The sequence below is a fragment of the Megalops cyprinoides genome, chromosome 11 (genome assembly GCF_013368585.1).
Source record: "Megalops cyprinoides isolate fMegCyp1 chromosome 11, fMegCyp1.pri, whole genome shotgun sequence".
NCBI lineage: Eukaryota > Metazoa > Chordata > Actinopteri > Elopiformes > Megalopidae > Megalops > Megalops cyprinoides.
Window position 1 is genome coordinate 23287998 of NC_050593.1, and position 18690 is coordinate 23306687.

The window sequence follows — 18690 nt, forward strand, 5'->3', positions numbered from 1 at the left end:
GCCTCTTGTCGGAAATGCCCCCCCCCCCCCCCCCCCCCCCCCCCAGCTTCCCTCGGTCTTCATGACAGACAGCTGCACATAGTGGAATGGAACAACAGTTTACAGTCTTAATTATAATTCATACAGTAATTTCTAGTGATGTCACTTCAGCCAGTACGAAATTGTCAGAGCAGTAAGTCTTAACAGTAGGCATAAAAGCTTCTCTTTTGCTGAATATATCTTTGAAGTAGTAAGAAACAACATCTGTTCTTGGTCACATGCTTAGGGTTTTTTCACCCCTAAACCTAGTAGATTAAGTCTGAAATGGAAGTACAGTAGATGTTTCCATCTAGTAGAATTTTCCATTTACAGCATTTAAAGTAACAGTGGAATTGCTGGTTTATTAACTTGTCAATCACTTCAAGCTTTTGCAAGTACATGTATTGTCAAGGAAGCACCGTTTATCTTTCTTTGAAAGAAATAATTTCAAAAAGCAGTCTAAAACCAGTCAAAACAGAAATGTTAACTTTTCAAATAAAGTTAGATATCTTTTTGTTAGGCTATGATCTATGCATAAAGGTACCAGGTATATAAATCCATATTTGCTTTTACCTTGTTGACTCATGACATTTCAAGTCAGAACAGTAAATAGTCGTTTCAGATTTTTACTCATTTAATCAACTGCGTTTGTTATCAGTGAACATTTTAAACCATATCATGCCTCTTACTGTCCCTCTTGCTGCTGCCACCACAACAAAAACATGACACCTCAGTGGTCAGTTCCAAAGGACATGACAGTGTATTTTCAGTCTGTCATATAGTACTGGTTTGAATGGAAGCCAAAAATAGTTAAAACAAATATGGCCAGTTTTGTGCCAGAGATGTCAGAATACAATGTTCCCATTCGTACATTTTGGAACTCAAGATGGAAATAACATCAAAGTAGTTCTCAGCAGCAACGTGCAGTGTTTAGGGAAGTGTTTAAGACTGATACGGAAAAGAGCCTATGAGACAATCATTGTTAGTGCTCGCCTGATTATAGGCAACAACAATGGAAAATGTTTCAGAAGCAATTTTGATCTCCTTGAAAGAAGCACATTCAGACTAGTGGGTTTGTATGCATTGTTGGTTCATATGCAACAGCAAGATCTATAACAAAACAGAACAGGCAATGACTTGATTTGTTTCTGGTGGACACACCATAAAAAGATATTGAAAAGGTATTGTTCTGGGCTGAATTAATAAAAATGATAATATTAATGAATACATCACATAAGTGACCATTTTCAGCACTGTGTGTGTGTGTGTGTGTGTGTGTGTGTGTGTGGAGCAGACAAATTAAATACATTCAGTTACATTCTGTAAGACCGCTATCCATTTATAGAACTGGGGACAAGAGAGTCTGGGAAGCAAGGAAAAAGTCAGCGAAGTAGCAAAGTAAAAAAAATAAATTGAAAAGGCACCAAAGGTTTTTTCCCATCGTTTTTTGTGTTGTCTCGTTTTAGTTTATTGTTTTTAATCAGTGAAACCGTGAGGGAGATTATTTATTTTATCCTTTATATATGTGCACCCCGTCAATAAACCATGTCTTATTGTTCCCCATGTCCTGCCATTTCCAAAACACTGTGTTAAGCACTGTGTGTTCAGCACTGCCTGTCACAATACTGAAAAAATATACTGTATTTTGTAAGTTTAAGTATAGTAAGTGTATGCATATATAACCAAAAAGTGATAATAATATTTATTCCAGCGTGCTTCTGTTATGCATGAATTTCATTTAGAAAACAGTTGACTCACACCAGTTATACATAAATGAATGTTGACCTTCAGTGAGAGTAGAGGCTACATTCATTATGTTGAGGAGTATAACCCTCTTAAGGACCGAGCTTTGTTTTCCGCATGCATATGGAAGAGGGTAGCAAACGAGACCGGCTACTTTGTCATGATGTATACTGTACATCAATATGGAACTGATGTATTTTAAAATGCAAACAAGGCTTTAAATTATATGCACCTTCATTTCAGCTACAGAATGCGCTTCACGCCATCTGCCTATCAGATGGTTGGGAACCACGATTGCGTACTAATGCCACATGTTCGATTTTTTCCCCTCTCCTTGTACTGGCTAGATACGCGCAGCTAATAGCTGCACTCGAGTCATGTCACTGAAATATATGTGACAGCTAAGTGATGGGATATTTATGAATCAGCTTGTCCCTTGTGACAAACAGCAACTAGAACACCAGGAGCAAACTGGTTTATAAAAGGTAACATACCTTTTGTCTTCATTGGTTATTGCAACTCTAAATACCCCTTTATGTCCTTTGACTGCATATATTTAGATGAAAACATTTGTAACGTGATAGGTGCCCAATAGATAAAATGATGCCTTCTGGTGGCTTAGTAACGTCAATCAGAGATTTGTTAATTTCACAGATTTCTGTCACATTACATGATCAGCAGAGAACAGACAGAGGGAATGCTACAAAATACAAGATTGCTTAAATATGAATTCTAAGAGGGTAAAACACAAGTGGCTGTGCATGTGTGTGCTTCACATACAGTAAACAAACTATGTTGGATGTGCAAATCATTGTTTTTTGTTTTGTTGTTTTGTTTTGCTTTTTACATTTACGTAAGTGTTAAAGGCCTTACAAATAATCACAGCATATGAGATGAAATTATGCCTGCTCTTGAAAATACTTGATACAGCAAAGAGTTAAACCACTCTTGCGAGAGCAGTCCTGGTTTAAAAAAAAAAAATGCTATGATGCTGAAGGTCAGAGCATCGCAACTGCTTTGCTCACTTGAGACACAGATTTTGCAAGTACATCAATCCTGGCATCACAGTGTTTTAGCACCCTTGTCCTCCCCTGACACCTTGGTGACATCTGCAGGAGAGGTCCTTTATTCTTTTGCAGGCGCATTATGAATGATATGCTTATGCACTGAGATGTTAGTCACATAGGCAGAGTGCCTATAAAACTGTTCAGAAAATGATGAACATACAATAGTAATGAGTCAACATCACTGCAATGTAGAGGTCTAGTCTAGTACCCCCACCCCCCACCCCCGCTAACCCCCCCTAACCCCCGCCCTCTCAACATAGAGACACACAAAAACACACTAGACTGTCAAATGCCACATTTTTAAGGTACTCTAAACAAGAGCACTGAAAATTACAGTAAAGCCTTTATGATACACCATGCCCTTCCCAGTCCCAAAGCTGGCCTTTTAACTAAATCAAATACAAAAGAGCAATGTTGTTATAGCCATCAAAGCCATTGAGGGCTGGAATAACAATGATCTTTTAGTATCCAGTTGTGTTTGAAAGAGTGGGTTTGATCAGGAGGACGAGTTGGGCCGTGTGTATGATTAAAATAGTCTCAAAATGTATGTAGTCTTTGGAAGTGCCGTGTTTGATTTTTTTTTTTCTCTGTAGCCTCTTGCTGTGATGGGATGTGTGTTCTCACTGGGACACACACCGCAGTCTATTTGCAAACAGAAATAATGACAGTATGTCAATTCAGATGTGTTCGCCTGACTCCATCTGTCACCATCAAAGCGAAATGGTATCTATTGGGGAATGTGTGCTGAAAGACACACAAACACAAGTGTTTATGACATATTAATGTAAATTGTGTTTGCTGTATTTACTACCAATTATAATAACAGGTATGCATACTGACATTTTAATTGATGATACATTTGTCTCTCTATCACTATTTTTTATCATATTAATATGATAAGCATTATTATTCTTGTAATAACTCATACATTTGCATTGGTATATAATAATGGTATATAGGGTATGCATATTGCCTATATATTTTCAATACTTTCCATACCAGTGAAAATGACTTTTCATAACCGGTATTTTCAAAATCTGACTGCTATTTTACCCATAAATTAAGATACTTTTTCCAACACCTATGGTTTTGCAGCACTAATTTCACTGCTGTAGCAAGTCTTTGGGTAACCAAATGAAGTACTTGAGGTCTTGCCAAAGGCTGAAATCCAAACTTAAACTGCCAAAATTTTCCAATTTCCTTTTCATCGTGGCTTCATCAAGGATTCAGCCTGTAACTCTCTGAGAAGTCACAGGTGTGTAGATAATGAAAGTCTACGTCCTCTCCAGGGTTAAGATCTTAGAAGGAGGAGTACTGCTCCTGAAAAAACTCAAAACTTATGTGGGTCCCACAGTCATGATGAAAGCTTCTGCCAACATATGTTTGTGTCCTAGCTTCCCGTGTTACAAATGGCAGGTTTATTTTTTAATGTTCTAACTGTGGCTTTGTAGGCCTCACCGCCGCCGCTGCTGCTGCTGCAGCCGCCACAAACGCCGCGATCGCCGAGGCCATGAAGGTGAAGAAGATCAAACTGGAGGTGATGAGCAGCTACCACAGCGGCAGTAACCAGCACGGGGCCGACTCAGAGAACGGGGACCTCAACTCGAGTGTCGGTGAGTTCCCTTACACCACAGCCATTACAGGCATGACCCCTTCAGTTCTGTCAGTATTTAGCGTAGAAATTGACCACGCCTTTGAGTCTCTTTTTAATGCAGGTATGGTGTGGTGACCCTGTAAATTATCCTCATAAAAAATCAGACTGGAACATTGATGAATGACGGAAAAGTATTTATGAAATCAATGCATTTTTATACTCCCAAATTAATGGGTGTTGATGTCAATTTAATGGTCTTGAATTTATGAGGGTCTATTTATTATCATTTAATGACAAGCCATTAATGACTTGTTGTTAAATGTCATTGCAGGCGAAAGTCAGAATGCAGGTAATCCACAGTACAAATAATTTTATTTGTGTTTATTGTTAAATGAGCAAAAACGTCCTTTGTTAAGAATGTTAAGAATTCTTTTACATTTTTAAGTTTGTTTTACCATTGGTATTGTAGACTAGCTAGTTCACAGCCCATTATGCAGCATTTATGCTGTGGCAAGTCATTGGATAAAACTTGATAGTTATAGTGCCCTCAATATTTATTAATTCCCCTTATTAATCAGGAAAAATACATATTGGATCATTTTTTACTGCTTACAAAAATATTAAATTGCTACACTTTAATATTAATATCATTGCACAGAGCCTAGTCAGATTGTGCATAATACATTTTACGGCAACAAATACATATACCAACATTCTACATTTTGCATGAAGCTCAGTGGAGGCATCCAAGGGAATGCATTCATATAAGAAGACATAAGAAATTCATTAGTAGCCTGTATTATCAAGGTAAAGGTTAGAGAGCTTTCCAAACAAATACAAACAGATGGTCATTGACCTCCACAAATTGTTAGATGGTCATAAGAGAATCCACAAAAAGCTGAATCTAACTCTTTTCTCTGCAGTGTCCATTGTTAAAAAGTTCCATCCAAAGTTGGAGATCTCCAAATCAAGCTAGCACCTTCAGGAGACAAAGTATCAGAATGTGCCATTCAAAGTAGCCTGTTTGATTCTGGCATTTGTGAATGGGTTGCAAAGAAGGAGTTTCTGGAGGCTGACCTCAAGAGGAGGTGGAAAATTATATCTGAATGACAGCTGGAAGTGTGTATTATAATCAGACGAAATTAAAAATTGAGTTTTTGCTCATAAGTGTTATATGTGGTGTTAAAAAGGTACGAATAATAACTAACTTATGTTGGAACAAAACAACATGCTCACAGAGAATTATGGGTGGCCTGTTATGCTCTGAGGAAGTTTTGCATCTATGAGCCCTGAAGCCCTTGTTAAGATAGGTGGAATCATAAACCTCAACTGTCCCAGGACATTTCAACGAAAAACTTGGGTCCCCTAGCCAAGACGCTCATATCTGGGTAAAAATGAACACTCTACTATTACACCAATCTAAATAATTATTCCAAATCTACAAAGAAATGATTAATTGAGTACAAAATCAATGTTTGCAACTGGAAATTTCAATTTCCAGTTATGTCCAGGTCCAGAATATGATACCATATGTGTGGTTCAAACTCACAAAAGCAAAACAAAAAACAAAAGATCTGAAGAACCTAGAGCAATTATTTAAAAACTTAGAAAAAAACTGGATCTTCTATCTGCTAGAAACCTCAAAAATACTAATCTCAGAGGTGTGAATAAACCCTCATGTTTTCTGAAATGCAAGGTATTATTTGGGAGAAATATGACTTTGCTCTGTGTAATGGCCTTAGGATTGAAGTGTAATGTGAATTTCTCTAAGCAGGAAAAATGATCCAGTATGTCCTATGCATGGGATTCTGTTATATCATGCTTTGTTACTTTTATAATCGGGGGTATAAATAAATATCATGGGCACTGTATATCATGAAATGTAAACCTCGTGCTTAACACAACTGCCCTTGAACCTCCTCCACGATTTCACCTCCATTTGTTTTCATGTCATGTCTGGATGCAGGTTCCTGATTATCGTAGTTTTGAAGGTGTAGTAAAGACAGTCCATCCTCATGGTGCTTATGTACTGAACTGTATGGAGCAGCCAGTGAAAGTTTCTGTCAACAGTCACCCATTCTCGATTTATATTAATTTAGCAGAGTGTCTTTTAAACAAATTGGCAATTAGCTACATTTTAGGTGAAGAGGCAAGCTTTACTTGCTTGTAGCGTGAACCTTAAGTTAGGTTAACGATTCGAGATTTAAGTCTCTGGCTGGTTATTTTACATTTATATTTCATGAGTATTTGCTAAGTTAGCACATGCTCTTTTGGTTAAATGTTATAATATACGAGGTAGCTATTTACTGTTGCCGATAAAAGTTTTATATTTTGGAAATGTCCAATGATCAAAGCAAAATGAAAATTTTTAAATGTACACATTTTCACAATTGTTAGGAAGGACAATTGTGTGTCAATCGTATGTGTACAATATACAAATGTACAATTTGTCACTTGATATCACACCACCCAGAAGGTCTGTACATTTCCTTCTACAGTACTTAGTGCTATAGTTTCAGGATTTGTCTGCACAGATAACTGAAATTAGTGGGCCTGGTCTACCCAACAGTCAGCTGCATACTTATCGGGGATAAACTCACTTCTGGCCATACTATTCTTTGCTGAAACTTCCCCCCTACAAACCCTATTTTACCATTTTGAGATAAGTTGTCCATTGGATGTTTTTCGCAGTTTGCCCTCCACCTCGCTAATGAGCAGGTGATACTCAAAGAGTCACCTTCCCAAGTTTTATGCCAGAATTCACAGATCACCAATAAAAGTTTAAGTATGAGTCTTTACAAATACATTATAGGAGTCATGCTGTTCGGCCTAGCAAAGTGCATTATGCAGCATTTTACATCATCAGAATATATACACCAATTAAGGGAAGCATTTAGTGTTTTGTTTCACAGGGGCTGTTGTGTTATTATTGCTCATATAAGGAGTACCCAGAATGGTACTGTACCTTGGCCTGTTCACTGCTTTTGTTTATTTCCTCCCGTCATTTTCTAACCACATTTCTTCAGCATTTTACATTGATGAGCCTGGAATAAAATGTTTTCTGTTGACTAACCTAGTAATTTGACTGGTTTTGGATGGGGGTGTCTTATTTCCTATTTTATGTCATTATTGCATCAAAGTATGACTGCAGGTTTTTACATTTCCTCAGAACCATTTAAAATAATGCTATTTTATTGTGTAAAGTAATAAACATTTTACAAGAAAAATGCATTTAATCCTCAAACCATGGTTACAGAGTCCTGTGTGTGATTCTATTCCTGAAAGTTTGAAATGCAATTAGGATTTACCGAGAATCTTTGACACTGTATATATTTTGAAAACAGGGTGTATTATAAGCAGATTTAAATAAGAAAATGCATGAGGAATGAGGTCATAACTTCCACAAAAAAACGAGGCTAGGAGGTCACGGAAATAAAGATAAATGCGAATAAGAGCAGCAAGGCTGTGGCAATGAAGCTAATAAGAAACTGTTTTATCTGTTACAATTTAAATTGTAACCTTGAGCACACGGCCTCCCACCAGAATAATAATTCTAGTGAAGCAGCCACTGAGGGTGCAGAAAGTAAGGTATTAGCACTCTGAGTAAAATATATGGCGGTGAACGCCTCTCTCCCCCATCCACAATCAATTGGATTCTTTTACTTTAATATTTACTCCCACCGACGAGATGCTAGTCTGCATGGTGATGAACAGTCTGCCACTGGCGTTTGAAGGTGACCTGTCACTGCATATGGACAAATCTCTCGCTTGCAGAAATGTACAAAATAAATCATTAAAGCAGGCAGCCTCTCATTCCTGGATTTAAATCACCCTAGATTTATGATTTGAATTAATGCTTCGTTTGGTCAAAGGAATGGCCACGGAGACAAATGATGTTTGGTACTGAAGCCATCCTAATATTGATTACTGGATGTCTGTGCAATCTCTTGTTTATATCAAGCACTCTCTTGTGACAGGGTGGTAGATAGGAGTCACACAGACGATAAGGAGGAAAAATGTTGCCAGTTCTATTCCGCAAGCATGAAAGGGCAGCGGATTCTTTCAACACAAAATAGTAATACAAATGTTTCCCTCTTTTTGGAAAAAGGGAGGATGTTCTATTTGGTATTATACCCACATTTTTGTAAACAGATTGGTTCAAACTGAAGGCCATTTGTCATGAAAAAGGAGTGAGAAAAAAAATCTCTATTGTGTTAACAAATGCATTCAGAGTATCCCCTTTTAAGATCATTGCTCATAATTACAATATGATGTAATTACTTTGTTCTTGCACGATGGGACTTCAAAATGCATTCATTTTGCATGCCCTCTTTAGAATTGGTTTCTGATGACCAAATCTGTGCTGGTCTCATGGTCAGCGCATTATGGCTGTGGAATTCAAGCCTCTAAATCACTTGACAGATATAGCTATGACTCTACTCACTGAGAACTTTATTTGGCAGGAGACACAATCTGACCGTAGTCACTGTTGTTAACAATGCAGTGTGCTGATTACTAGGAAATGAGTTCATGCCTATTTAAAAGAAATGCTTCAAACAGCTGCGTCCAGAAAAATACAAATTGCCTTTTCAAAAAGGGCCTGTGTTTAAATCAATGAATTGAAGCAAATTAAATAGACACTATTGTGTACTTAATCTGTATGTAGATAGAGAATATTATTAAGATGCTTTATTATTAAGATTATTATTAAGATTCTTACTGTCTTTTATTGAATGAAACAGGGAAATAAAGAGATTATTATATTATTACTATTTGTATTATTACTGTTATTAGTAGCTGGAGTAGAAGTGGTATGCAACTACATCTACTTCTACCACTCTGATTAAAAACAGAAAATATATTGCTGTTAAGATATTATACTATGTTATATGTTTAGAAATTGTTTTTTAATATTGCCCATTAATTCTTTAGTTTCACATTCAATACACAATTAATATTTCATAAAAAATTCTCCACTCTCAGTGACTGTTTTGCTTTTTTGTTTTTCTGGAGGCACATCTTGCAGCTTGTTAAAAATCCAGAGACAGCTTGTGAAGGACATTCTTTGCTGGACCTGGATCAGTTGTGTTGTCTTTGTGTGGATGTAAATGGAACAGGCTGCCATTTCTCCTGCATTAAGCATTCAGCACAATTACCCTTTCCTGTTTGCATCAGTGTTATTAATTATAACGAAAAACAAACCAGCCTGTCCAACTTTGAGTCACAGAGCAAAACATCCTGACAGAGGAACACAGAGGATTGTGTCTAGGATTAAACCAATAGATTGTTATTTAGTCCCTCTTTGATTTTTCTCTGGGTTTGTTTTAAGGGGGAGCAGGGAGGGATTCTGTGAATGTACACTGTGTATTGTTCCACAGACTCTCAGGAAACGCCGTAATTACAGATCACAAACCAAGCAAAACATGTGTGACACACTGCCTGGGAGAGAAATAAACGGCGATAAATTCCCTCCCACTGACTTGACCTGAACCAGAACCTTCATTATCAGGAGCAAAAATATTGTCAACTGCCTCTTAACAAACACCTGCCTATTTCAAGAGAAGGAATTGCTTTTCAGAAAGGGGGGGGAGTTTGGTTTGGGGGGGGGGGTGGGGGTGGGGGGGGGGCTTGTACAGCTTGAGAGCAATGGCAGACCTTGAGTGGAGAAGAGAAGAAAAGAGAAAAGAAAACGTCTCTCTTTTTGGCCATCGGGTGCCATTTCACAACTGCTTTCTCGCCACGGCAACGCTAATGGACCTCAAATCCTCCCCGTAATTAGATGTGGGAATTGCATGTATCATCAAGCAGATGATGCCGCCATAATGAAACGATTGACGGGAAAACTTTAAGGCTGAGCGTTGCCGTCGTTTACCTCGGTAAGTTAGTTAAAGGACGTCCAACCCGCACACGCACGCGCACCCCCCCCCCCCCCCCCCAATGCCTTTAGAGGGTGGACCAGGATTCACACCAGGGGCTGTGACAGGTGCCTGGGCTCAGGAAGGAATTAAAACGGAAGGGAGAGAGAGATGACGGGAAGGCGTCCCGCCACTCGTGGGGTCATCCCACTAATTCCAGCGGGCTTCTTTGTCGGAGGAGGCCAGCACTCCTGAGATGGATCTGAATTGAGACCGCAGCTGTAAGCGTGGAGGAGCTAATTGGTCCTTATCTCGCTGTCCCATTCATCTTCATTTTTTACCAATTACTGAGAATTATCTGTGTTCTCAGTTGGATATGGGAGTTAATCCTTTTTGGTTAAGCTGGTGGTACAGTTTGCAGATTTCAAATGGGTGGGGGGTGAAAAAGTCAGGGGCAAAAAACAAACTCTGGAAACTTCCCATCATTACCAGCATGAGGGAATCGATTGAAAAAAAAAATGAGATCAGAGGAAACGGAAAAGAGGGAGGGGGGGAAATCAATTATACGTGTTATAATTCAGCCTCTTGTTTGCAAATGTAACGGCTCAATTGATTAAGTTGGACTGAATGCTCTTGCCATTATTGACTTGTTAAAAACATATTTTCTCCTCATCAGTGGTTTCAACATTGCGGTTTCACAGATGACAGTGCTTATGAAGTCCTATGAATAATTTTAAATGCATTAATTTTACGGTGCTGCAATCCAACGCAACTGACTACAGTCCGGAACACATTTTGTTCAGCTGTTTTTTTTTCTCCTTTTTTTACAGAAGAAATTTAGCAATAATACATTGCTCAGGGATACATCAGGCATCTGGGATTTGAACCCAGAACACTGGGATCGCTACACGCCTCAAAGCACCATTTCGCACAGAGTATGCTACAGGATGTGACAACAAATTGCTTTCTATTCCCTTCTACTTCATATCACACTGGAAAGTCTATTTGACTCATTTATAATGTTAAGGCCTATGTGTTTTCTTAAAAAAAGATAAAAAAAAACATGATGGAAAGTCATTTATACAAAATTGAAAGATAAGTTTAGACCCATGTTGCCTGGAGAGGACAAAATGTAAAATACAAGTTTTGTGCTAAGCTCAAATGCAGGAAAAAGTCATGCAAGTTCTGTGTCTAGCAAAGATCACTTCTGCGCTACAGAGCCAAACAATTGTAGAGCTATTTCAGAATAAAGCTTACTCTCTTTTTCATACGTCTGTGACCATACTGTCACTCAGCAGTTTGAGCACCTTCCTACAGTTAATTTGGATGTTTTGTTAACAAAACTGAAAATTCCAGAAAACTTTTACAGATCATAGCTCATTTTCTTTAATCTCTCTTTCTTGTTCATCTTACAAAGGTGCATGTTTAAGTTTTAGAGAGAAGATATAAAAACACTGGGTTTCATAGACAACTGGATTGTGTACTAGCAAATAGCAAGTCCAAAGTAAAGCTAAACTATTGACATAGACAATGAAATGTTAAATAGCAAGATCCTGTTTGGATCTGCAAGCGCTTCACAATGAATTAGTACATCCAATGGCGTTTTTTCCATTCCATAAGGTAGGGCCACGTTTAGTGCTGGCTTTCAAAGAAAACACCCTATAGGTCTGAACTGAGCGAGCCGTGCCTCACGTCCTTTGATAGGGATCTGTTTGGTCACACACTGCACCAGCTGTCATCTCAGCCTGACTGCTGTGATTTAATTAGTCTGTTTATGTCCTTTCTAATAATAAATCCCTCTCTACGGAAGGGCAAACGCAACAAGGGTCTGTCTTTGTTAGCGCTGGTGCCGCACGCCACCGAATGCGGACCGCATCTAAAATGTTCAGCCTTTCCTGGACTGAATCTGTCCTCTTGTCACTTAAGGCTGTTGGGAAATGGAGCAGCCGGCAGCTGAAGGCCTCCGAGCGTCCTCTCGGGTCTAAGGCTGACTCAGGGCCAAGCAAAAGAGAACTGCCAAACCAATGGATGAAACATGTCAAAAACACACGTAGACATTTCTACATCTGAATCTGACACCAGAGAAAGAAACAAAACAAACAAGCCAAAAAAAAACATGAGCAAATATTTTGGAAGCAATCTCTCTCAAATAGATATAAAAATTTTACATGCAATTTTCTAATAATACACAACATTTAAATGATATATCCTATCTGGAATTCTTCAGTTGAATAATATAGCCCATTGTGTAGCCGTGCATACCAAAGGATATTTTGTCTTTGGCATACTCAAACTGAAAATTAAATCTGTATTGTAATGAATAAAACAACAATAATGTCAGTTAGACATAGTGTAGACAGTGCTCGAGTAGAATATGAATGCGTGGAGACGAGGGGTCTCTGGGGTGTTTGTCTTCAGAGTAGCTCTATTAGAGTGTTGGGCTCGTGGGAAGCAGGTGACAGATAAGTGGAGAGCCTTGCACATTTTAATAGAATTTCAAAGATAACTTGATAATCATTTATTTTTAATGAAGTTGAACAGCTCACACTAATTCCGGTTGCATCGGCAAGTTAAGCATCTGCATAAAATTGAATATGCATGAATAAGAATACGCAAACTACTGATGTACACAAACAGCTACAACCATAGCCAAATCTTACAATATAGGAATAGATTAAACATTATTTGTGTAATGATCCATATCTAGTTCTATCATATCTGACTGACACAACCTCTCTGACAATATTTTAGACGAGTAGCATTGTACAGTAGATAAACCCTTAATGCAAATGTTTTTATTTCTGTCTCATGTCATTACCTCATAAAGTCATAACTACAGCTTTAAAAAAAACTGACCGGTTTACATGTCATCCCTAATCAGCATTTGGCTTCTTTTTTCATTAATTGGACAAATTAATTTGGAGATGTTTGATTCTTTGATGATGCATGCGTTAGGCTGTCCCTTTTTACTAGTCTCTGTCAGGTTGAATTTACAAGTGGAACGGAGTGACCTTTGGAAGCAAAGATAGGAGTAAAGAGATCAACGCAATTTGAAAAGACAATGTCACTTGGTGTAAATTTGATACATGTAATAAATGACATTCAACCTTTCACAGACGATAAGCTTTTTCGGTTTGTAATTTGAAATATGCATGTCCTATAATTGCCAGGAACTTAGCAGTTAATGCACTTCTTGGCCTTTTTCATAACTCATCATAGGCATTTTTTCATAAATAATGTCTACAGAATGGTGGGTGATCCCCTAAATGAGCACATTTTGTGTAAAAAACGCATGATGATTATGGTCACAAGGAGTAAAATGCACTATGTAAAAAGGCAAATTAACAATAAGAGCTGTGACTTAAAATCCATTAGTAATAACAGCAACTGAGTCAACCTGCTCAGTTTGTGATCACAGAAATGCAAGAATTTGATAACAGCCCAGTAGCATAGCTTGGTGGCACCATGAGTCGGTCTATTTTCCATTGAATGTCTTCCCAGAGGGTGACGTGAAATTCCTGGGTAAAGTGACATGATGACACAAACCTACTGTAGACTCCTCCAGAGAGCCAGCAGTAAGAGCCCGTGTAACATCAGATTTCAGATTTTTCATCAGAAGACAAGGTTGCAAAGAAAGAAGGGGAATGCCATTGACACAAAATACATATAATGGCTTTTAAAATGGATTAATTTTCTTGATATAACAGTTTTAAATACATTTATGCACCACAGTGGCTTCCTAAATTAGGTGATTTAAAATGTATGTATTGATGTGCTTGTCAGTGGTTAACATTCCCACATTGGGTCTTACTCTAAAGCAGGAGTAATTCTGCTAAACTATACTCAGACATCATTCAGTGGTTTATCTCTAAATGCATAAAAGACTATTATTGTAGTTCCATTGTAGAAGCCATTTAATAACACATGGTAGTCTGGTTTTGGTTATGCCTGATATGATAGTCCTACTAGACCTGCTATGTTTTTCCCTGAATGATTTGAAAAGCTGACCTAATACTGTTTCCCCCCCGTGGGCCAGATGGCCATATGAAAACTGGAATTAATTGAAAAACATGGTTTCCATCACTAAATCTGTGAAAAAGGTTCTTTTTCGTCCTTTAAAGTATTTAGACATGAGACCTACAGTGTTCAGATAACAGAGGCAAACAATGGTGTGAAGCGTAGGATCATTTGATGGCACAGGGAAATGATCAAAGGATGAACAGCTCAAGAGTGGATAGGGTAGTGTTGTGTCTAACTCTGATTTCTATGGGATTTCTGTTTTCTACTGTTTTCTCCCATAGCCTAAAGCCAATTTGTTTTGGCAAAGTAATTTCTCCAAACTCTCCCCTACATGCCTGTGTGTGAGCATGTGTATGTATGTGTGTGTGTGTGTGTGTGTGTGTGTGTGTGTGTGTGTGTGTGTGTGTTTGTGTGAACACATTCCATCTGTGGCTTTTCACCCCTCTAAAGCCCTGCTGAAGAGGACAGCAAAAGAGAATTTCAATTTGTGATTGCCATTGTGTGGGGCAATGGTTCCATCACAGAAGTTATTTCAGTTCTCTATCATGGCCAATTATGCATGAATTTTGATGAAATTGGACTCAAATGTTGTCTCACTGGTCCCCGGAACCCTATTGATTTTCACACAATAAAGTAAAAGGGCACGGTTCCTGATTGGCTTTTATGTTTCCAGGCTCTAACCTTGACCAATTATGCATGGATTTCGATGACATTTGGTACATATGTTAAACTCATTGATTTAGGTATGATTAAGGTATGCAGCTTGTCTGATTTTTCACATCACAGTGACATTGTAATGCTAAATCTCCTGTACTAATAGTAATCAACATTTCTGACTGTACAATACATGGAAATATTTTGAATTCTTTCACAGCCAAATTAAATTAAATTAAAGAAGGCTCAAGGGTAAAGTCATTATGGATGGATAAAATACTGTGATTGCTGGTATATCTATGCTGGAATTAATCATTGCTGTTATTGCTGCCTGTTACTCTTTAAATAAACAAGCTTTAATTTTCATGTATCGGTATGATTTTGGGGGATTTCATCGAATATTGTACAGTAGTAATTACAGAATGACTGTAAAACTGTGGTAATCTCCAGTGGTTAAAACTGTTATGACTCCTGAAGGCCTCGACCAGTTAAGGTTCTTGTTGCACACAGGCTGAGTATTACCGCTCAGATCTGGGGTGACAGAACAAGACCAGGAGTCTATTGCAGCAGAATACAATTCACTTTGTAACATCAGGGTAGGGCAGGTCTCATTGGTCAGGAATGCTCACCCTGCTGCTGTGGTATCCTCTAGCAGCACTTCAGGCTGCTAGTTGAATGAAATGTAATGAATGTAATTTAGTTGCTCAGATGATGTCAGAGGAGATGTGCTTATCCTCCAATTGCTGTTTGCTTTGCTGTAGTGCACTGTGGGACTTATGGTGTGAAAAATAGCCACTGGCTGCATGCATCAGAGGATTGCCTTTGTCTCACTTCAGCACTCCTGTATGAGCTCAGAGATTGTGAGTCCACAGTAGTGTAATTTGGTTATTCTGAATTTGGTGGAAAGGGGGATTAGAAAATCAACTGCATGTACACGTGTAAAATTATCATGATCCATTTTTATTTCTGTGTTTAGATGCTCAGACAGATTGAATAAAATCATTCATATACCTATATGAAACAAAAACAACAACAAATCCCAGGCTGTCAGCATGTGATCTGTAGGTGGATTGAATTTCTGGCTATTTTTCTATCATAAACTGTAACTGAAAGCTTTCATTTTTACCAAACCCATTTACTCTAGCTCTTTTTCTGTCGTAATTGGAAACCACAAACATAGTGCAGATACGTTGCTTTTTATGAAGATTTTAAGATAGCGAAAATAAAAACAGGACCACAAGATGTTAATTATCTAATTGGAACAGATGATCCCTTGACCAGATGTGAATGGATTTCCTCAAAAGCAATATGATGGCAGAGTATATCTTGATTGATAATGCTGTTTAATGTATTTCATTTAAAAGCCTGGGAGAACTGACAACCGGCTGGCATTGACTGAAAGCAATCTTTTTAAAAGGGACTCTTTGCTAAGTATCAGACGAAAACGCTCGCCCCGTCTGGTTGCATGTCAGAGCCGTGTGAGTTTTATTGATTGTTCTTGAATATATTGCACCCTTGATGGAAACAGCTGCTGGTAATGTCCTTTTCTTCACAACACTGGCTGTAGTTTATTGTGAATGATAAAGGACAAATTTAAACTGAAACCAATTCAAATACAGATTAAGGCCTCCAGTCAGTAATGCACACTGAAGGCCGGAGTCAAGACATCCCCAGCCATCTGTAGAAGACTAATTATGCTAATCAGATTCAGGTTACTTCTAGTTCTGAAACTGGGCAGTCTATGTACGAGTGCCTTTCCATGTTTTATGGTCATGTTTTACATTCACACACACACATACACACATATACACAGACAGTTTAAGACATGAGCATAGCATAAGTCCAAAGACATTTGACATGGTCTAAAGTGTCACCTTCTTGGTTTCATTCCATTTTGAGCTATCTGTATTGCAAAACTGTTTTTCCTGTTTTTTCAGGATAACAATCACACCATCTTTGTTTTATTCAAGCAACAGATACATCTTTATTGGTTCAAATGATGTTGTCATAATGTGACCTCACACTGAAAAAACAGTCATTAATGTTGGCCGATGACAATCTAAAGAGAAAATGGTGCAATATGTGTATAATTTCACAATGACAATAAATGGGAACTTATCAGGATTTGATGATCAACAAAATTTACTCAACAGAGTTTTCCTTGCTGTGATTTCTACATGCTGAACATTGAATACCATTGGTATCTAATGACAGCTTTCAATACCTGTCCCATTGACTTTGTGTATGTTGAGTTTGGGAATGAGTGGTAAAATGGCACTTTTTATCAAATATTTCTCTGGGATATTTTCAGCCAGTGGAAATGTAGTCAACTTGGCAGCTTAAGTACAGGCATGAGATTGTCTTTTACTCAAGTCATTGGTGTGTGTTCGTAAAAGTTTATTGCGACACTAAACTTGGTGGAAATGCAGATATCCATTGTTTGGTGATACACGAAAGTGTATATCTGGAGGTTGCAAATAAAGTGCAAATCAAGTTCCTGATTTGCACATGACTGGTCTTAAGCAGGTGAAAAGAGAATTCAAAAGGATTATCTTGAACATATAAATATGGATGTAGCTATTCAAGACAACTACTCATGGTAAATAACACTGCATGAAGACCTTTATATTGATCATAATACTGTGCATTATCTTGGGATAATGACTCGCCACTGTAGTGGAGTACAAAGCATGGATCTAGTGCACAGCAACATTGTTAACTTGGCATTATTACTAGTGTTACCACATTTATGGTTGAGTGCTGTATGCCAAGTACAGTGTACTCTCAATTATATTGAATGGATTGCTGAGATCAGTAATGTTGGTCTTACATGTTGATCTGTCTTCTGCACAAGGTGAAACTAAGGAGATATTATTTTATGCATGGCTCATTTTCAAAGTGACAGAAAATAAGTTTTCAGGGTAAGTCCAATTGTGTTTTCAAACTACTGCAATATTAAGAAATGAACAATGATTTTATCAGTAATCATGCATCATTTCAGCAGTCTGCTTTGTAAAAAATGTGCCATTTGTTAGCAGACTTGCTACATATATTCTAACACATATTCACCATTTTGTATTCGTTGTAGCACTAACTATACTTTACAAGATCTATAGCTGCTCTGGGGTGTTGGGGCTTCAATCATGCCCTATAAATGTAAATGTCACAGTCTTTGTCCTACCTCTGTCTGGTACACAGTAGGACATTGGGCTTGCTGCTTGAGTTCATACCATAGAATGCATGCGTTACTGTGTATGGTATGAGTTTTTATACAAATGTTAAGATGAAGGATACAGTTCTCACATCCAACTGGCTGTGTATACTACAGTAAATGTAGTTTTAGTTATAAGCTGTTTGACACAGTGAGGCTCTTTCCCCAATGTCCATGTCAAACTAAATGATACAATGCACCCCAGATTGCCTCTTTAACTGTGAAGCTGTCGAGGCAGAATCAATAGTGACCAGTGCTGAGAACATTTTTCTTTATTAATTTCCAGCATGCACTGCAAGTATTATTATTGGAAGGAAATCGTGAAACCATCTGCTGAGGACAGCTGTCATGCTTTTATCTCCTTGCTGAAAGCACAATAGCGTCCATCCTCTTCATAACTCTAATCCTGCACTTTTCTTTGATGGCCTCAGTGAAACCTGTGTAATTATGTTACCTTGTCAAATTTAAGATGTTTCCTTGTAAGCATTTTTAATGTTTATAAACTCACATGTGTTAGATTTCATTTCA

The 18690-nt window shown here is 38.0% G+C and overlaps 1 protein-coding gene across 1 annotated transcript in view; it reads left to right on the forward strand.

Moving 5' to 3' along the window:
* Positions 1-18690, forward strand: part of LOC118786008 (dachshund homolog 1-like) — a 142987-nt gene that overhangs the window by 71543 nt on the left and 52754 nt on the right. Inside the window, exon 3 of the mRNA XM_036541002.1 lies at positions 4280-4441. Coding sequence (XP_036396895.1) covers positions 4280-4441 — 162 coding nt within the window. The remainder of the gene's footprint in view (positions 1-4279; positions 4442-18690) is intronic.